This window comes from Myodes glareolus, chromosome 9, assembly GCF_982192425.1.
Source record: "Myodes glareolus chromosome 9, mMyoGla1.1, whole genome shotgun sequence".
Taxonomy (NCBI): Eukaryota; Metazoa; Chordata; class Mammalia; order Rodentia; family Cricetidae; genus Myodes; species Myodes glareolus.
In genome coordinates this window covers 25,453,472-25,475,233 of record NC_142034.1, presented here as the reverse complement: position 1 = coordinate 25,475,233, position 21,762 = coordinate 25,453,472, and the positions used below count along the sequence as shown (strand labels likewise).

General features: G+C 44.3%; 1 protein-coding gene across 1 annotated transcript in view; it reads right to left on the bottom strand.

Moving 5' to 3' along the window:
- Positions 1-7,875, bottom strand: part of Npepps (aminopeptidase puromycin sensitive) — an 82,806-nt gene extending 74,931 nt beyond the window's left edge. The window contains exon 1 of the mRNA XM_085695720.2: positions 7,540-7,875. Within this exon, the coding sequence (XP_085551846.1) occupies positions 7,540-7,797 (258 nt within the window). The 5' untranslated portion in view covers positions 7,798-7,875. The remainder of the gene's footprint in view (positions 1-7,539) is intronic.
- Positions 7,876-21,762: the final 13,887 nt, after the last annotated feature.

The following is a 21,762-nucleotide window of genomic DNA, read 5'->3' as shown; positions in this document are numbered from 1 at the left end:
AAAGACTTTATTTATTTATTTAATGTATACAAGTGCTCTATCTGAATGTACAACCTTATGCCAGAAGAGGGTATGCGATCCCACCATAGATGGTTGTGAGCCACCATGCGGTTTCTGGTAATCAAACTCAGGTAATCTGGAAGAGCAGCCAGAGCTCTTAACCACCGAGCATCTCTCCAGCCCTTGTGACTATTTATAAACGATAAAGTTAAAACTGTATAGAGACACATTAAGTATCTCTAAGTAGGCAACAGAAATTACCTTTGAGCATGGTGAGACAAGGGAATGAATTATACTGGTACTCATGACTATCCCCACCCTTTGAGACAGTCTACGTAGCTCAGTCTCCTGGAACTTTCTATGTGGATCAGGTTAGGATTGAACTCAGAGATCTGCCTGCCTCTGCCTCCCAAATGCCAGGATTAAAGGTATGTGCCACTATCCAGACTTTTTTTGGGGGGGAGGGGTGTCCAGGAGGGTAAGATCTCATGTAGCCCAGACTAGTCAAGTCTTGAATTCACTGTGCAGATGAGAATGACCTTAAACTTCTGATCCTCCTGCCTTTACCTTCCAAGCACCAAGCTTTCCTGGTGGTGCGAGGGAGCCTATGTATGCTAGAAAAGTACTCTTATTTACTGAGTCGCAAACCCAGTCCTATCTCTAACCTTTTCCAAAAAGTAGTATGAACAGTCTGAAGCAATGGGGCAAAATACTGAATCTAAGTTATTTCTGTATTTCTAAAACATTTCATAATTTAAAATAAAAACTCAGATTACAAATTACCAAAAAAGAATAAACAAACAAAACAAAACAAAAACAAAAACAAAATCACAGGTTCATACATTGTTCCGAAGAAATTTCTAAAATCTGGGAAGCTAAACTCAGTTAGCAACACAACAGCTATCAGAAGACTCAGTTCTTTGACACTGACTTACACAGATTAGAACAGATTTACTGTACAACAAAATAAGCTAATTATGTAGCAAAGTTCAAAGAAGCTTCATAGATAACTTGCTACTCAAGACCACATTTACCCAGGCTATATTAGACATTGATAATCTAGAACCAGGAAGTTAAAACAAAACAAAAAAGGCGTGTACACAATGCCACAATAGATAATACAAAGTCCATACACTAAAGCTCATACCGTTTACTTACAAGAGAATCCATCAAACTCTTACTTAGAAACTCATGTTTAGGCTCAAACAAGCTTGCCTGACTCACTACATAGATGTCTCCAGCTCAAGTTCAATAAAACAGAAGAGAGGACAAAGTGCACAATAAGTATTGTAATGACACAATCCACAGTGAGCAATATGCCAAGAGCAGGGAACACACAAAGCAACTTTAAAGGACAGGTACTAAATTAGTGAATTATATAGTGCACAGTTAACTATAAAGATAACTCTGGAAGTATTCTAGCAACAATGACAGATGCTCAGAATGATCCAGTATTTAAAAAGGGAAAAAAAATATAGAGTGTGAATTGTAAAGCTTAAACATTTCCATTCAAATCAGTGAATAAAGTTTAGATATTTCAAATATAAATTTGATTTATATGGAAAATTCACTACAGAATTCAATACTAACTTCAACTTCAGACAAAAGCTTAATACATAAAAGTTGTATTTTGAGGAATTGTGCAGCTGGGGACTGTACATTAAGTTCCTACACAGACTAAATCCTCTACCACCAGCTGTGGTTTCTTTGCTTTTTTTCTTTAAGAGATTTATTTATTTATTATGCATACAATGTGCTGCTGGCATGTATGCCTAGATGTCAGAAGAGGGCACCAGATCTTATTATAAGATGGTTGTGAGCCGCCATGTGGTTGCAGGGAATTGAACTCAGATCCTCTGGAAGAGCAGCCAGTGCTCTTAACCCCTGAGCCATCTCTCCAGCCTTCTTTGCTTTTTATATTTTCTTTTCTTTCTCTCTTTCTCTCTCTCTCTCTTTTTTTTTTTTTGGTTTTTCGAGACAGGGTTTCTCTGTAGCTTTGGAGCCTCTTCTGGAACTAGCTCTTGTAGACCAGGCTGGCCTCAAACTCACAGAGATCCGCCTGCCTCTGCCTACTAAGTGCTGGGATTAAAGGCATGCACCACCACCACACAGTTTTGGGGTTTTTTTGGGGGGGGTTGTTTTTTGTTTTATCTCTTTCTTTATCTTTTTTTATTTTGTGTCTCAGTCAGTCTGTCTCTGTCTTTCTAGACAGGGTTTCATTATGCATTTCTGACTGACTTGAAACTGGTTTTGAACCCATAGCAATTAACCCTCCTGCCCCCTAAGGGTTAAACTTAAAAGGCCCACTTTAGAGTCTTATATTTCTAATTTTATAGATATACTTTTTAAAAGCTGAACATAAAATGTGAGCAAATTTATTACCCTCTGTGATGGTTTGAGTAAGAATGGCCCCTAGACTCATGTGTTTGAATGCTTGACCCGTAAGGAATAGGCACTATTAAGAGCTAGGGCCTTGGGCTGGAGAGATGGCTCAGTGGTTAAGAGCATTGCCTGCTCTTCCAAAGGTCCTGAGTTCAATTCCCAGCAACCACATGGTGGCTCACAACCATCTGAAATGAAATCTGATGCCCTCTTCTGGCCTGCAGGCAGACACACAGACAGAATATTGTATACATAATAAATAAATAAATATTTTTTTAAAAAAAAGAGCTAGGGCCTTGCTGGAGAGGGTGTGGTTTTGTTGGAGGAGGTGTGCGGTAGAGGGCTTTGAGTTCTCAGAAGCTCAAACCAGGCCTAGTGTAGCATTCTCTTCCTGCTACTTTAGGATCAAGATACAGAACTCTCAGCTCCTTCTCCAGCTCCATGGCCGCTCGAGTGCCACCATGCTACCAGCCATGACAACAATGGGCTAAAGCTCCAAACTGTAAACCAGTCCTAATTCCTCTGCCGGGTGGTGGTGATGCACTCAGGAGGCAGAGACAGGCGGATCCCTGTGAGTTGGAACCCAGCTTGATCTACAGAGCCAGTTCCAGGAAAGGCTCCAAAGTGACACAGAGAAACCCTGTCTTGAAAAACAAACAAACAAAAAATTCACTGTGATCATGGTGTCTCTTCACAGCAATAGAACTCTAAAATACCATCTTCTAAACTTTGTTTATTTCCTGGGTATTGAACACAGGCCCTTAAAGCATACATTCTTATCATTAATCTATACCCTTAACATCACAAATTTAAGACCAATCAATGAGTTAGCATAATAGTAATTATTAATTTTGCTGGTTTTTAAAAGTAATTTTAAAAAACTGTCACCTATGATTACAGAAGAAAGTATGAAATATTTGGGCACAAATTTTCACAACACAGGGCTAACAATAACATCCACTTAGATGGCAAGCTTTTAGGACTGCCAAACCAACCCGTATCTGTAACTCTCCTCTTACTGCCAATGTAGTCATTTTGTTGGTAGAGCCCAGAGACTTTCTAAGTATATCCCAATTTCTGGGCTGATACAGATAAGAGTATTTCCACAAGAGAGTGTCCAACTCTTGTTCTAGCCACTCAACCAAGGATGGCAGTTACACTCGCATAAGCATAGATTAATTTAATTAATCACCAATAAAGGCAGATTAAATTTTGAAATTTCTGCAGACATCTATTGATCCAACACATCCAATGTAAAAGTGAAATGAGGGACTGGAAAGATGGCTCAGTAGTTAGAAGCACTGGCTGCTCTTCCGGGGGACCCAGGCTCAATTCCCAGAACCAACATGGCAGCTCACAACTACCCTCATATAGACACACATACAAGCAAAACACCAATGCACATTTAAAAAAACAAAACAGTTACCTATAAAAGTGAAAAATAAAATCAAATTAATTTATAAGACCTAAAAATCGCTCTAGCCCATAAAATGTTTTCAGAGCCTGCTGAAGTTGAGTATAGTGGCTCATGCTTACAATCCTAGTGCTTCAAAAGGCAGAATGACTGATGAGCTTTTGAGGGTGGCCAGGAATGCACAGTTGAGTTCCAAGTCAGGCTGAGCCACACACAGAGTGAGACCTCGTTTCAAAAACACAACAATCAGCAAAGGTGTCTATGAGCCGGGCAGAGGTGGTGCACACCTTTAATCACAGCACTAGGGAGGCAGAGGCAGGTGGATCTTTAAGTTCTAGGGCAACCTAGTCTACACAGCGAGTTCCAGGACAGCCAGTGCTACAGAGAAACCCGTCTTGAAAAAAACAAAGAGGCAGGCGGATCTCTGTGAGTTCAAAGCCAGCCTGGTCACAGCTATTTACACAGAGAAACATTGTGGGGGGCGGGGGTGCCATCTATGTAAAAGAAAATTTTGTTGTTGTTATCATTATTATTGTTTTGTTTTTCAAATCTGTATTTCCTGTCCTAGAATTAGCTGTAATTAGCCTGTGAACCAGGCTGGCTTTAAACTCATAGAAATCTGCCTGCCTCTTCCTCCTTAGTCCTAGGATTAAACAAAAATTGTAAAAGACAATTTTGACAGCATTACGCAATCTAATTCTTTTCACTTTCACAGGAGTCCAACACCTGAAGTCAGGTTAAAAATCCACCAAGTTTTTAATATGTAACCTGTACAAATACTCTGCCACAAAATTTTGCAACTCGAAACAGCTAGGACACCAAGCAACTTGCCACACTCTGCAATATGATATCAACAGTTAAGAAAACAACCTCATGTCATTAATCAACCTAAAGTTTAGACTATTTTAAATTTCCACAGTGGATCACCTAATGCTACAACTTAAACATATAGCTTCAATTTTGTGGATCTAGTTGCTTTAACTACTATTAATGCCACTTACACTTCCAAAAGGACAATTAAAAAGTTCACTCAACCCTTTTTCAACTTGCTAAGATTCACTATCACCCCATCTTTGTGTTGCCACCTACCCTGAAAAGAATTCCCAGGGGTGAGGGGTGGAGGGAGGGGATTGAAGGCCAAGAAGATGGCTCAGGGGGTAACTGCATTTACTGCCAAGACTCTTTGTCTTGAATTTGATCCCAGAACCCACACTGTGAAAAGACAGAACTCCCAAAAGTTGTCCAATGACTTGTACAGGCACACCATGTCACCCAAGTGTGCACACAGACATACGCATTCACAGGTAAACACACAAGACAAATAAATGAGGGGAAATGTTTTGTTAATTCTTTATGAAGTCTCTTCTATTAAAAAGATCCACTTATCTCCTTGTAGCAAATCACCAAAAGGCAGACACAATGGCATTCACCTAGAATCTACTCTGGAGGCTGAGGTATGGGATAGTGAGTTCAAGGCCAGGCTGGACAACTAGCTCTCCATCTCAAAGAAAATTATTACTAAGTCCTGCTGATGGCTAACAGACAACCTTGGGTCTCCCAATGGCAAAATCAATCATCCACACATTGTCATCTCTTTAGAGAAGTAGAATGGGGTAAAAGAAATTGCTATGGAAGCAAAACAACCTGAGTTAAGAGCCCAAGATCCACAGTGAGAGGATAAAAGATGCCAAAAGTTGTCCTCCGACCATACAAGCAATAGCACCCACACATCCCCACCTACTCAAACATATTTTTAAAGGGGGGGGGGGGGGCAAAAGCAGCATGTCACTGCTTGCTGTTCTAACACTTCAATAAAACAATAACGAGCACACAATTTGTACTATTTTTTTCTCTCAAACTTCTTCACGCAATACGTACACCCTCCAGAACTATGAACTCGGGGTAACTTTTTCGGGGTGGGGGGTGTTTCTCAATATAACAGTCCTGGCTGTCCTGGAACTCCCTCTGTAGACCAGGCCGACCTTGAACTCAGAGATGCACCTGCCTCTGCCTTCCCAGTGCTTGGATTAAAGGTGTGCGCCACCACTGCTCAAGTCAACTTTTTAAGTGTTAGTCTTTTCACGAAATTCTAACTCATCCAAAACTAGGTCCTTCTTCCAAAGGATTGCCAAGCCACAAGACACTCTACTTCTATCTGCCCCCTGCCAATATATATCAAACTGAAGTCACTTGGCATAAATCCGAGCTTCCTAAACACCGCTTTCAAGTCATTTGGACCCAACATGCACTCATTGTGATTTATTCTTAATAGAAAAACTGTAAATCATCTCACTTTCGCAAAAGTCCTGCCTTTTGATGCTGCCTACAGCCTTCAAGCTTTCAAACCAATGCCCCAAATCTAACAGGATATATTTTTTACAATTTATTTATTTATTTATTTACTTTATTCTATGTGCACTGGTGTTTTGTCTGTATGAGGCTGTTGGATCCTGGAGCTACCGACTGTTGTGAACTGCCACAACTGTGAGTTGTGGGTGCTGGGAATTGAACCCAAGTTCTCTGGAAGAGCCATCTCTCCAGCCCCTAACAATATACTTGTAAGCGCTGCACTTTTACACCAATTTTCAAACTGAGTATCATGCTTTCCTGGCCCTCAATTCACGAGCACTAGCCTACATTTCTCTCACTTCATTGCAACACCCACCCTCATCCTTCAGGTTGAGCCCTACTGGCCTAGCTTCCTCCCCCACTCCTGCTCCCCCACCCCTAGCTGGGGTAGGAAAATAAAACGGAACCAACTCTATTTACCACCATTCCTTTCGCAGATAGTTATTAAACCGCTCGCAATTTTCAGCTCCGATTTCATATACCACATCATGCACCATGGTATCTATCATAAATGTCCGTCTGGGACCTTTATGGGCCATCTACACTAATGGTCTCCAAAATCAAACAATACTGCCAGATAATGCTTCGGGGAGGAGGGAGGAGAGTATGATTCACCAAAAACTGCCAAGAAGAGTAATGGAATATTTTCACCAGCGGCAGGCTAAGACTGAGCGCTTTCTTTCAGAGGAGGGGACTGCTAAACCACCAGCACTGCAGCTGTAAATCCACCAGCTTCAAAGGTTTCGCGAGCAAAGGGGATTGGAAACGTGGAGCCAGGGTCCCCCCGCAGCTTCTCCGGTGGTTAGGGGAGAACAAAGTCACCGCTGCACTGTCATTTGAGGGGAAGGGGGAGGGGGGCGGATCATCCTGGAAACCCGGCCCCTGGGCAGGATCAGGCCAAGAGAACTCGGGGAGGCTGCCTGGGATTAACATTCTCGTTCCACTCCCCCCCCCCCCCACGCTCCTCTCCTCGCTCCCGAGCGCCTGATGACCGCCCCTTCCAAACTAACCCCGAAGGGGCGAAGGGACAACCGGACCAGAACCAAGTCCGCCAGGCTGGGACCGAGCAGGCACTCAGAGCGCCCCCTCCCTACCAGTTCCCTACCCCCTACCCAGCCTTTCGCAGAACTCGGGGCCCGGAAGGCGGAGACTCGGGGCGCCGCACACAGGTGTGCGGGCCCCCGAGGGGCGCAGCGTCCTCCGCCCGTAGGCTCCCGCGATGCGGTCCCCGCCTGGCCAGGCCCAGCACGCCGGCCTCGAGGGGCGCGCCGCAGCCGCCTCCCGCCCGGTCCCGCGGCCCACGCGCCCAGCCCGCCCCGGCTTCTAGCCCAGCCCGCGGGCGCGGCCTAACTGCTCGCCCGCTGCTCGCCGCCGGCGCCCGGGGGTCTCCGTACCTGGGCGGCGGCCTCCAGCTTGCCCTCGAAGGTGAAGTCCAGCAAGTCGGGCTTGAGGCAGAGGCTGTAGTTGATGGGCGACACCTCGGCGGGCAGCCGCTCGAAGGGCCGCTTCTCCGGCATCGCGGCGAGGCCCAGGCTGTGGAGGCGGCGGCGGCGGCGAGAGGAGCGGCTGAAGAGGAGAAGGAGGGGAGGAGGCGGAGGGCCGAGGAGGAGCAGGCGGCGAGCGAGGGAGGGGGCGGCGGCTGCCAGCCACATCCACCGGGGCGCGGGCGACCGCCTGCCGAGAGCCGCCGGGAAGGCTGGGGCGGGGGACAGACCCAGCGGGCGCCTGGGCCGGGCGGGCGGCGGTGCGGGCGGGAGGGCTGGCGGGCGGGCGGGCTGCCTACGGGGAAGGGGGCGGAGGGGAGGGCAAGGGAGGAGGGCAGGGAGGGAGGCGGCGGCGTGCGCGGCCCCGCGGGGCGGGCGCGCCCCCGCCGAGGGCGCGCGCCGGGGGCGGGGCGGGGCAGCGAGGGCGCGGCCGGCTGACGGGAAAGCGCGAGGCGGCTCTGCTCGCTGCACCTGTCGGCGCCGCTCGGCCTGTGGCAGGAACGAGCCGTGAAGGGCGTGGAGGAGCTGCTGAGGTGCTGTGGGAAATGGAAGTCTCCGCAGCGGTCAGTTCAGCCGGGGTGACGTGTGGAAACAGCCATTGTGCCTCAGCGGAACAGTCCTGACCTGAGGCTCTTTTCTGTTTCAATAGCTGGTTGAAGGAATGACCTGGAAATATTTTTTTACCAGAACATCTTTAGTTCTCCAGGTCGCTGCAGCGCGTGAAATCTGGACCTTTGGGAGAGTGATTTCAAACATTAGAAAGACTGGGGCCCATGATTTAATGTTTAAAACAAGATGCTTCAGAGTTGGGCATGGAGACCGAGGCAGGGGGATCATCATGGACCAACCTGGTCTCCAGAGTAAGTTCCTGGATAGTCTGGACACAGAGTAAGGTTTTGACTCAAAATACATAGATGATAATAATTAATCAAATAAATATGTCTCCGGGATCTTATCTTCTCGTGGTGCTAGGCATTGAACTCATAGCTTCCACACAGGCTAGGCAAGCCCTTTGCCACAGAGCCACACCCCAAGGTGCTCCTTTTTTTTTCCAGCTTTTTTTTTTTAATGAAAAGACCCTTTGCCAGTTGTGACTTTCATAAAAATGTCCTAACTATGGCTCTCTCCATTCTGCAGTTATCTCTCTAATTCAGACCTATGTCTAAGTTAGATCAAGGGAAAAGACATTCCTAAAAGCATATGTAAGAAACTTCTAAGGTAGGGCCAACACTTCATTTCCAACACTCAGTGGAGAATGCTATACTGGACAAGCACTGTCCCATAGACAGCACAGCATCACACTGAGCCACTGGGTAGAATTAAAACAAGGGAAATAACTGGGCAGTGGTGATGCTGCGTGCCTTTAATCCCAGAAGGCAGAGGCAGGTGGATCTCTGTGAGTTTGGGGACAGCCTGGTCTACAGAGCAAGTTCCAGGATGACCAGGGAAACCCTGTTTTGGAAAATAAATAGAAAAAGCAAAGTTCATGACTTGCCCATGACCTATCTACAGCTAATAATGCGCAGAGCTGGAATTGGGACCCAGTCGTTTCTTCTGAATCCTTGAGAACATTACAACAGCTCCCTTCTTCATAATTCTGCCATTTTCTTCTATTCTAAATCCAACTGTACATCAACTCAAAAATATTTTCATCTTTAAAAATACCCAAAAGGCTTCCTTGTGTCAAAGCAAAATTGATTTCTAGCCATCTATGGCTGTCTCTGAGCTCTTTTGTCCTCGAACTCAGAGATCTGCCTCTGCCTCCCCAGTGCTGGGATTAAAGGCCTGCTCTACTGCTGCTCTTTTGACATAAATTCTCCACTCTAACCCGTTTACTGTTTGGCCCTTACAGCTTCAATCCCCCCCCACTTCCTCACCTTGCGTGGAACAGTCCTTATTGACTAACTCCACCCAGCTCTAACCCATCCCCTCCCCCCAGCTCTGGTATTGACTCTGATGACTCCTTTGGACTTGTTCTTTTGGTTTTTGCAATTGGATAATCAGAGTTTGAGTTTGATTTTGATCGTAGGATAAATACTAGCAAGAGTTGGCTTGCTTTGTTTTTGTTTTTTGTTTTGTCTTGTCCTAAGACAGGGTCTCACCCTATAGCCCATGCTGTCCTCAGACTCAGTATATAGACCAGGCTGGCATGAAAGTTTCGGTAATTCTCCTGCCTCAGCCTCCGCAGGTGGTCGCAGGCATGCACCACTACCAGTTTGTTTTCTTATTTTATTTACCTTTTCTCCTCTTCTTTTCTTCTTTCTTTCCTCTTCCCCTTAAAATGGGGTTTCACTATGTGATCCTGACTAGAAAGGAATTAACTATGTAGAACAGGCTGACTCCTAACTCAAAAATCTGCCTGCCTCTGCTTCTCAAGTATTAGGATTAAAGGCAGTAACCACCATGCCATGCTGTTTCTTCTTTTGAGAAAGGGTCTCTCACTGAAGCCCTCCATGGACTTAAACAAGTAGTTATCCTCCTGCCTCGGCCTCCTGGGTGCTGGGATTGCAGGTTTGAGCCACACCACACCTACCTCTCTTCATTTTCTTTCTGCTTCATTTACTTCTTTAAGAGCTCACTCTCTAGTTCTTTTATTGCGTTCAGTAGTAGGCCCTGAACAAAGTACACTTCAGTTATTGAGCTGACTAACAATTAGCCAGGAGAGGATATCCTATTCAGTCTGTGTTGTCTTTCCGGTCGAGATCTGTGCCTCACAGAGAAACTGTGAACCTAAGACTATAGACAGTCTTCTTTTTTTAAAATCACAGGATTGAAAATGAAAACGTGCATGGGCTAGAGGTGTAAGCTTAGTGTTAGAGTGCTTGCCAGACATGTGCAGAAAATCCTGGGTTCAATTCCGAGCCCGCCACCATCCAAACAGCAGCAGTCACTTGAACCTGCTGGGAAGGAAGAGAACACCTCAGTCAGCCCCATCCCTGATTTACATAACACAGGAGATTTCAGTGTGTCGAGTCATTTCCTACCTGGGGCTGAATATGCCCCTACCATCCTTCCTGCTAAGGCTTCTCTAGAACAACTGAAATGGAGAATTCCAAGACGCTTGGAAATTCTCCTTAGTGCTTCTCACAGACTAGGAATGTCAGTGCTATCATGAGATCATCAGTCAGCCATACTTTGAACAGATTTTTAGGCATTTTTTACCAAGCCCTTGAAAATATGCAAATAGTAAAAATAATAAATCCTGTTCTAATCCATAAATTTCAATAACAATTCAAAAGGGAGCAAACAAGATGGCTCAGTGAATAAAGGCACTTGCCTCCAAACCTCATAATCTGAGTTCCATTCCCCGAACTCACATACTGGGAAAAAGAAACAAGTTGTCCTCTGATCTCCATTTGTTCTGTAACACACACACACAGAGAACCTACAAACACATGGGGTTAGGGGTTGGGAGGGCATATGAGAAAGAAAAATAGAGAGCTGAGGCAAGACTGCCCCAAGTTTGAAGCTAACCTGGGCTACATAGTGAGTTCCAGGCAAGGCCTGAGCTGTCTTCCAAAACAATAAAAACAGCAAACAACAACAAACTCATCTTGCCTGCATTAGCCAGGTGTGATGTGATGGAGCAATTGTAATTAGAAGTGGAAGCACTACCATCAGAAGTTCAGGGTTCTTCTCTCTTACACAGAACGTTTGAGACCAGCCTGGGCTACATGAAACCCTATCTCAAGAAGGAAAAAAAAAAAAATACACTGGTATAGTGTCCTATACCTTTAATCCTAGCAGATGGGATCGCTGGAAGTTCAAGGCCATCCTGGTCTGCACAGTGAATTCCAGCATAGCCAGGCTATGGAAAGAAATACTGTCTCAAAAAACAAAAACAAAAAAAAAATAATAAAAACATACATAAAATTTCAAAGGCTAAGAAGATAGGCTGGGGATGTAGCTCAGTGATACAGTGCTTGCTCTCCCTGAGCTCAAGCCTCTGAGGACACAAGGAGATAATTTCAGTGTCATTTCTGACCAAGAACAAGTCATATGCATTCCCTGTCTTGGTTTCAACATCCATAAATGAGATCTGTGCCTTTTACTTGTGACTTGAAATTTTCTGTGAAAAAGTCTTGTCAATTTTGCAATATAATGGGTAAAGGGATAGCATAAAGGATACATGGAGAAAATGTAGATCACTGAAAGCAAAGATAATATAAAGGAGTTAGAGTAGGGAGAGAAAATATCCAGACAGAAAACAAACCCTGGCTGTGGAACATGGAAAGAGAAGAGAAAAATGTAAAAAATATGGAATACCATAAAACCCACCATGTTAGATCAAAACAACACTATTCCTGACTTGGAAATTATGGCCTCAACACCAATTTCCAGGGTAGAAATTATAGCTCCGCTTCTACTGACATGAGTCTCACCTGCGGAATATGATGAGGGGTTCCGAAAGCCAGGGACACAGTGGGAGCACACTCCATCTAGACCTGACACCAGCCTTGCTCCCTTCCGAAAGTTAAAATGGCTACTGCAATGATGGTTGGATATTTAAATAAACGACATGTTGCCGCTCTCCTGTGTTCTTCATGAAACAGAAGTAGGTAGCTCAGTATATATTAATAAGCATATTACCAGGTGGTGATGGCACAGACCTTTAATCCCAGCTCTTGGGAGGCAGAGGCAGACGGATCTCTGTGAGTTTGAGGCCAGCCTGATCTACAAAGTGAGTTCCAGGACAGCCATGGCTGTTACACAGAGTAACCCTGTCTTGAGAAACTAAAAAAGAAAAGAAAAAAAAGAAGTATATTATACTTACAGAACGGTACAGGACAGTGTATTGGTTTATGCTTTTAATCCCAGTACTCAGGAGGCAGAGGCTAATGGATCTTTTTGAGTTTGAGACTAGCCTGCCTGGTCTATAAAATGAGTTCTGGGCCAAAATATATATAATATATTTCTATATAAGCTAATATATAATGTGTGTATATTATATGATGTATGTATCATAGTATTGTGATATATGTTAGAGGTTTTTTTGTTTGCCTTTTGTGTTTTGTTTTCTTGAGACAGGGTTTCTCTGTGTAGCCCTGGCTGTGCTGGAACTTGCTCTGTAGACCAGGCTGGCCTCAAACTCAGAAATCTGCCTGCCTCTGCCTCTTGAGTATTGGTATTTAAGGTCTACAACACCACCACTGCCTGATTGATAGAGATTGTTTTTCAGGTTTTTTTTTTTTCTTTGTTCTATGGTGCTGAAGATTCTAACCCAAGGACTTGTTCGTGGTAGGTAAGTATTCTACCATATATATATATATATATATATATATATATATATATATATATATATATATATACACATATACACACACACACACACACCCCAGCCCAGATTTATGTATTGGACAGTGGCAATGGTATTGTGTAGATCCAACTGAGGCCAAAGATTAGTCCTATTTTGTCCAAAAGATTTGTTTCTCTTGGTATCTTTCCATCAGGAAATTGAGTCATACATTTCCACCTGCCTTGTTTCCTTTTGAACACCCATCACCCTTCTCATAATCGCTACTAAAGTTTGTCAATCCCGAATGACTGGCAGCTACACAGCAGACCCAGCCCATTCACTGGCGATCTTCAGATAGAGTTGGGCCTGTTCACCTCTGTTCTCGGGAAGTGTGAGACACCAGGACTTTGCAGAATGTGTGTTAAGGAGTGAAGCCAACAGCTGCAGGCAGGAAGGCAGATGTCTGTGTCTGCAGTATGGGTTTCTGGAATGCAGCTGCAATGATTCTCGTGGAATCCCAAGTCTTTAAAGGTTACAGTGTTCTGGTGCTGGCATGCTGGCATTGGGTTTCAGTCACATTTGCATTGACTTAAAAAATCTAGCCAGGAGATGACTCAGTGGGTGGAGGCCCTTGTCACTCAGACCTGGCAACCTGAGTTCCACACCCCCGTATTCTATGTAAAAGTGGGAGAAAGCAAACCCACGATATGCCCTCTGATCACATGCTTGACTTGGCACCTGCACTCACACACATGCATCATTCATGCACATAGACTTGCACATGCATAAATAAATAGGAGGCGGAGAGATGGCTGGAAGGTTAAGAGCACTTGTTGGTCTTTCAGAGGACCCAGATCTGGTTCCCAGAACCTACATGGTGCCTAATAACCATCTGTAACTTCAGTTCTCACTACATGTGGTACACAGACATACATACAATCCAAACACCCATATACACAAAATAACTCTTTTAAAAAGAAAATCAGGGGGAGGATAGCGGGAAAAAAAAGAAAAAAGAAAAAGAAAATCATTGTAGACTCAACTTGAACCAGAGCATTGGTGTAACCAAGAGGATTAGAAGCCTCAACACCATGACAATAAGTCATAAAGCCTCAATTTCTCCACCCTTGCCTTTTTTTTTTTTCAGTCCTTGACGGGAAGAATTGACATCAGAATTAGGCCTCCCTCAGTATCTGATCCCATGCCTAGCAGAGAGAATAGCCCAGTCCTTTTCCAAGCCCAGGTTATGGGTGTGGTGAAGAAAAGAGATCCAAGACACAAAGGTCTGCCAACACCTGGGAGAATCTCATCTCACGGGGTGTGACTTTATAACAGCAATTTGCCTTGGAGCCTTAGCCACATAAATAACTGAAGATGACAGTTCTCTCCTGCCAGCCTCCCTAGAGTCACTGTTGAAGTCAAGGCACTTCAAAAGCACAAGATACCAAGTGTATGGTGGTAAATGCCTGTAATCACAGCACTAGAGAGATGGGTGTAGAATTAAGAGTTCATGGTCAGCTTTAGCTACATAGTAAATTTGGGGACAGTCAAGGTTATATGAGACCTTGTCTCAAAACAAAGCAAAGTGGAGGGAGAGCTGGGAATTGATTGTGACTCAACTAGAAGTTGTCTTGTCCCTAAGGAAAAAAAAAGCAATACTAGAGGTAAATGAAGAAAGATCTTTTTTTTTTTTTTTCTGAGACAGGGTTTCTCTGTGTAAGAACCCTGGTTGTCCTGAACTCGCTTTGTAGACCAGGCTGGTCTTAGACTCACTGAAATCCACCTGCCTCTGCTTCTCAAGTGTTGGGATTAAAGGTGTGCACTACTACCTGGCACGAAGAGAGATTTTAAGACCACCATCTGGGGCACTTCCATTTTTAGAGTTTTCTCAAGACAGGATTTCTCTGGGTAACAGCCCTAGCTGTCTGCTTTATAGACCAGGCTAGCCTCAAACTCAGAGATACCTGCTTGCCTCTGCCTCCTGAGTGCTGGGATCAAAGGCGTGTGCCACCACACCCAACTATGGAGCCAGCTTTTAAGAATCTTTTTAAAAATTATACATACAATCTAAGATGCAAATGCAGCATCTCTGTATTCCTAACCAACTCAAAGAAACTAAAGCGACAAAAAAAAAAAAAAAAAAAAAGCAACTGAGCCTGTTCATTAGCCCTGAGAAGCCTGCCCAAGCAGGTTCTGGCTATGGTCTATTTTAGTTCAAAGTGCGATCACACTGTATAAAATACACATTCACTGAGAACCGAGAGACGTGGCACAAATGCCATAGGGACCTGACATCAGAAATTAGGGCAGGTCAAGAAAAATCCTCAGTCAAAAGACAAAAGACACAATTTAAACCATTCAGGAGAGATTTATGTTCTTATTACCCACACCTATGTTAACTCGGAATTGGAAGCCACAATGTTACCCAGTCTGCATCAGCAAACACAATGAACTCTAGGGTGTCCTGACCTGGTGTATATGTGCCAAGACATGCCAAAATATGTTGCTCTTTTACTTTTGTTGTTTGGTTTTATACACACACACACACACACATACACACACACACACACATAGTAAAGCAACAAAAGCTCAGTAAATGCAGGAAAGGTAACAAAGTTTGATAGAAAATGCTAGTTTGACTGTCTGCACCAAGACACAGTTTCTCTGTAGCTTTGGAGCCTGTTCTGGAACTAGCTCTTGTTGACCAGGCTGGCCTCGAGGTTACAGAGATCCACCTGTCTCTGCCTCCCCGAGTGCTGGGATTAAAGGCGCAAATTGCAATTCTAAAAGCAGATGTGTTTCATTCTTTTTCCTAAAAAAGGAATTGGAACAAGGGGTGGGGCACACTGGAGAGGTGGAATCCTGCTCTTGCCAAGGGCCTAAGTTCAGTTTCTAGCACCAACATCAGGCAACTCAAAACCACCTGGGACTCCAGCTCTTCTAGCCTCCACAAGTCTTTAAAAAAAGAACAAATGAAAGAACTTTGACCTTTCAAAACAAAAAGTTCAGGACTATGGAGATGGTAAAGCATACATCATGCAACCCTGCTGGCCTGATTCTAACCTCAGCACCCAATAAAAAGCCTGGTGTAGTAGTTCCTTCTTGGAATCCCAGCTCTGGAGAGGCAGAGACAGGATCCCTAGGGCTCCCTGGCCAATCAGTCAGCCTAATTAGCAAGCCCCAGGTCAATGAGAGACCCTGTCTTAAAAAATAAAACAACGTAAACACCTCCTCGTGAGCTTGACCTTGGCCTTCACATGCACACCAATGTGCTCCTGCACACACACACACACACACAAGCACCCACACAGGAAAAATTCAGCTGAGCATAAAGCTTACTTGCCTCGCATGTGTGAATGAGGCCCTGGATTCCATCTCCACATTGCCAAAATGAAACAAAACAACCACTACAACAAAACCACACAGAAACGAAAATCAAGGACTTCAGTTTCAAATGGGAAAATCTTCAAGTCCTTTCTCTTACACAACCTTTCTCCCAGTTTGTGGTAAAGGGCCACAGAAACACAGTGTGCTGTGTCAGAACCTTAAGACTGTATTTCAAGAGTAGCCAAAATAAGTTGGAAACTAGTTCATTTTTCTTGTCATTATTGTCACTGGTTCTTCAAATAAAAGGGAGAGGAAACTGGCGCAGGACAAAGATTCAGCAGTCTGCCCAAGTTAATTGCAAGCAAAGACTAAAAGCACAGTGAGAAGGGGGTTCAAACTCCCAGCCCTGTCTCCTGTCCACAGATCCTTGCTGACTTCTGTAACTTATAGAGAATAAGTGTCCAAATATTAGAGGGACTACCTAGGCTACGTTTTATAGGACACTCCCGATGGCAGATGCGCTTTTTCACGGTTGTCCTAAGACAGACCAACGTTTGGAAAATTCCAATACTCTGGCATTTGAGTTTAAAGAAAATTAAAGGATTGTAGCCCTGGAGTCAAGGACGTGAATAGGTAGTGTCAAGGTCAAGTAACAGGAAGGAGACAGAAAGATCTGATTGCTGGAATAGCCAGACTGCTCAAATGAGGGTAACCAAATCCTGTGCCGCAGAGAGTCAGCGGGTGCTGCGTGGAGTGCTCTAGCTGAACACAGCAGGGCTCTTTCCTTCTTTCCTTTTTCCAGTCCTTTCATCCTTTCTGAGACAGAGTCTCACTAGTAGCTCTGGCTGGCCCTGAACTCACTGGGTAGATCAGGCTGACCTCATATCTCTGCCTCCTCTGGGAGTGCAGGTAGGGCAAGCTTGTGTTTCACCACACCCAACCAGGGTAGCTGTTTTTCAAGCCCCCTCTGGAATAACAATGTTCCAGTCTCTGTTTGGCAGGCTTCTCTCCTGGAGGTCTGACAAGTCCAGAAAGGCCAAACAATAGGGTAACCCATTAGGGAAAGAGACGGGGATGACTTCATTTGAACAAAATATTCTCATTCAGCGTTTGTGAAGGCCTCAAACTGCTTTACAGAACTGAATCTACTCATTCAGTAGGAACAGCAAACCTAGCATGCATGAGAAACAGGCTTTCTAGCCATAGCTTTGTATGGTTAATCCCAGGCTCTTAGCCCTTACACAAACACTAACTGAAGAGCTGCAAATGAAGTGTCTGCTTCATTCAACAGACGATCCCTCCCTGCACCAAATGATTAAAAGTGTATTTATATGTCTTTCACCATGTAAAGGGGACAGAGTGAAAATCTATGGAGCAGAAAGTTCTTTCCTTATTATGATCATGGCTAACAGCACACTCACCAGCCAGGCCAGAGGTTTGCCAGGAAATAAAAGGAAACCTAGTTAAATTTGAATTTCTTTTTTAAAAGCTTATTTTTGGTATTCAATGTGTATGGGTGTTTTGCCTGAATGTTATGCCTGTGCTGTGCGTTGTGTGAGTGCCTGGTTCCTGCCAGATGAGGACATTAGATCCCCTAGGACTGGAGTTACAGACAGTTCTGAGCTGTCATGTGGGTGCTGGGAATTGAACCTGGATTCCCTGGAAAAGCAGCCAATGCTCTTAATCATTGAGCCATCTCTCCAGCTATCCATCTTAATTTTTGGATAAACAACCATGTGTCATTTTGTTTTAAGGAAGGAAGGGTTTGGTTGGAAACTTCACCCCAGCCGCTGACATCCTTATATCCACAGAGTCTGGAATGTTTGGGTTGGGGCTTCACCCCAGCCCCTGGCATCCATGTGTCCAAGGAGTCTGAAATGTTTGGGTGGAGGCTTCCATTTCAGGCCCCCACCCCTGGGAGTTGCCACAGTTCAGACTCCACCTCCGAGAAAGACTGCCAAATGATGGCCCCCTCCCTAGAGAGGGTGATACCATTCCCACAGGCTATTTAAACTGCTCCCCAGAGAATGAACACTTTGTCTTCCGGTCTTCCTTTCCTCTTTTTGTGGTTTTCCCAGCCTTCCTTCCCATCTCCATTCCGTCTCCATCTCTGGGGGGCTTGGAAGGCTACCTGGGAGCGCTGGCACCCATTAAACCTGGGTTGTTTTTTTTTTTCTCCTTTTCTTCTTTTGGTTTTTCGAAACAGGGTTTCTCTGTAGCTTTGAAGCCTGTGTGGAACTCGCTCTTGTAGACCAGGCTGGCCTCAAACTCACAGAGATCCGTCTGCCTCTGCTTCCCGAGTGCTGGGATTAAAGATGCCATCCCTGCCAGGCCATCTTTTTTTTTTAAATTCTATGTGCATAGGTATATATTTTGCCTACAAGCAAGCATATCTGCCCAGAATGTGTGTGCCTAGTGCCCAAGGATATCAGAAAAATTACTGGATCTCCTGGAAATGGAATTACAAATGGTCGTGAGCTGTTATGTGGGGGGCTAGAAATAGAAGCCAGATCCTTGGAAGAGCAACACGTGCTCTTAACCACTGAGCCACCTTGCCAGCCCTCCAAAATTCACCTTTTTCATATGTGTATATAAGATTTTGCTGAAAAATAGTGTACACGAAGTAAACTGGGAAGTCTAAAGTGGTAAGGTCAATGAATTGTAGCTGCAGTGTAGCTATGATTTAAAACAAGGCATGGAACCTTTGAACAACAAGCCAGGAGCTTCTTCATGGTGCTTTTCAGTCAGTGCTATTCCCTACTCACACATAACCTGACAATTACTTTCCACTTTCCAATGCCACAGAGTAATTTTGCCTCTTGTTTTTGTACTTCCCAGCCATGGGATCTTTTAGAATGTTTTGCAGCTGTGGGCCAGATCTATTTTATACAATGTGCTTGTCTAGGCCGGGCGGTGGTGGCGCACACCTTTAATCCCAGCACTCGGGAGGCAGAGGCAGGCAGATCTCTCAAAAAACGAAAAAACAAACAAACAACAACAAAAACAAACAAACAAACAAACCCAACAAACAACGTGCTTGTCTATTTGTCTCAGGAGTCTCTGGCTGGCCTTGAACTTACTATGTAGCTGAGAATAATAACCTTGATTTTCTGACCCTACTGCACCTACCTCCTGAGTGGTGGGGTCTCAAGTATGTGCTATCACACCTGGCTAACTCAGAGCTGGATCATGGGTTAAGTATCTTTATAACTTTATAAGAAACTGCCAGCCAGGTTATAGTTGTGCACACCTTTAATCCTAGCACTCCGAAGGTAGAGACAGGCAGATCTCTGTGAGTTAGAAGACAGCCTGGTTATCTACAAAGAAAAATTTCTAGTACAGCCAGGGTCACAGAGTAGAATCCAGTCTTAAAAACAAACAAACAAACAAACCAAAAAACAAAAACAAGAAAACAACAATAAAAAGAAAAAGGAAAAAAGAAGAAAAGAAACTTCTAGATAGTCTCCAAAGTAGTGTTTTACCGCACTGCCTGAGAGTCTTGGTTTCTCTACATCTTCACTAACATCTTCTGTTAGTCTTTTCTGTCTTTCTAGTGGATGTGAAGTGGCAGTTCACAGTTTGCATTTAATTCAAATCCCTTGATCATTAATCATCTTGGGCATTATCACAGTTGGGTTCCCTGGGTAGAAAACTCAAGGAGAAAATTAATTGGCAGGAAGGGTTTCTGTTGCTATTGTTGCTTTCTTGGTTTGTTGCTTTTTGGTCTTGAGAGTTTCATGCAGTCCTGACTGACCTCCCGCTCGTTATGTAGCCAAGGATAACCTTTAACTTTATTCATCTCAGCGCTCAGATTCCTGAGTGCTGGAGTTATGGCATGTGTCTCCATGCTTAGCTAGCAGTAAAGCATGTGGATAGGTGGATAGGTAGTGTATGCATATATATGTGGTTATGTGCACACGTGTGTGTACATGCGTGTCTGCCAGAAGACACTGGGTATACTCCTTGATCACTCTCCATCTTATTTTTGGGGACAGGACTTTTAACTAAACCTAGAGTTTGTCAATCCTTCTAGGGAGGTTGACCATTGAGCTTTGCTGCCCCAGAATGAGGGTTACAGATGTGTTAGCATTTCTGGTCTTTATATAGGTTCTAAAGATTCAAGCTCAAGTCCTCATACTCATACAGTAGACAGTTTATCAGCCGAGCCATCTTCACAGCCACCTGGAGGGAAACTTTTCAAAGGATTCTTTGTGTTCACAATCTGAAGCGTATTAGGGTATTTTCTTTTGGTATAACAAAATACCTAAGTCAAGTCATTAACTTAAAAATAGAATTTAAGCCAGTCCAATTGGCATATGCCTATAATCCCAGTACTTGGGAGGCCAGGGCAGAAAGATTACCTTGATTTAAGGCCATCCTGGACTAGGGACTGAGTACCAAGCAAGGACACATAGCAAGACCTTGTATTTTTTTTCAAATTTATTTATTTCAATGTATATGGCTGCTTTGTCTGCATATCTGGTATCTGTGGATATCAGAAGAGAGTGTCAGCTATCCTGGAACTAAGAGTTATCCGTGGTTGTAGCCACTATGTAGGTGCTTGGGGAATCGAACCCAGGTCCTCTAATCGAACTCAGGTCCTCTGGCAGAGCAGTGCTCTTAACTACCAGCCTGGTTTACAGAGTGAGTTCCAGGACAGCCAGGGCTGTTACGTAGAGAAACCCTGTCTCAAAAAAGCAAAAACCAAAACAAAATGAAAAAAGATGAACTGAGAAATTGTACCAAAATAATTTAGGATGAATACCTTATTAAAAAAAAAAAGGATTGTGATTGGGTGGTGGTGGTACACGCCTGTAATTTCAGCACTTGGGAAGCAGAAGCAGGTGGATCTCTGTGAGTTCAAGGCCAGCTTGGTCTTCAAGAGCTAGTTCTAAGACAGGCTCCAAAACTACAGAGAAACCCTCTCTCGAATCCCCCCCCAAAAAAGAAAGAAAACAGGATTATTTAGCTCACAGTTGTGAATGCTGTGAGCTGAAGATCAAGCTGCTTCATCAAGCCTGAAACCCCCCTCCTTGTCTATGTAACAACATGGTAGAGACTCAGAAAGGCAAGAGACTGTATGCAGAAAGGGCTAAGCATGTTGGGTAGCCTTGCTGTGTAACGATTCATTCTAAAAGAACTAATGAGGATGTTTTCATAACCTTATGTATCTCTTCCAAGAACAGTATCTCTGATAACCTAATCACCATTCACTAGATTCCACCCCTGAAAGGTTCAACTACTCACACTGCTACCGTGGACAAAACTTTGAGGACGTGAACCCCCTCCCCAGGGCACCCACTGAAACTGTATCTAAACCATAACGATGGTTAAATCTCTGTGATGTGGTCTTTGGGCTTGAGAGATGGTTCAGTGGACAGATCTCTTGCTGTGAGCGGATGAGAACCTGAATTGGAATTCCAGAAGCCACAGAAACTAGAGCCCAATTATGATTCCACCAGTCTTACTGAGGTGGAGAGTACCCAGAAACTCTTGAGGTGGAGAGTCTGGTCTATATGCAGCCAGGAGCAACGGATGAAACCCTGACTCAGAGAAGATGAAAGACGCAC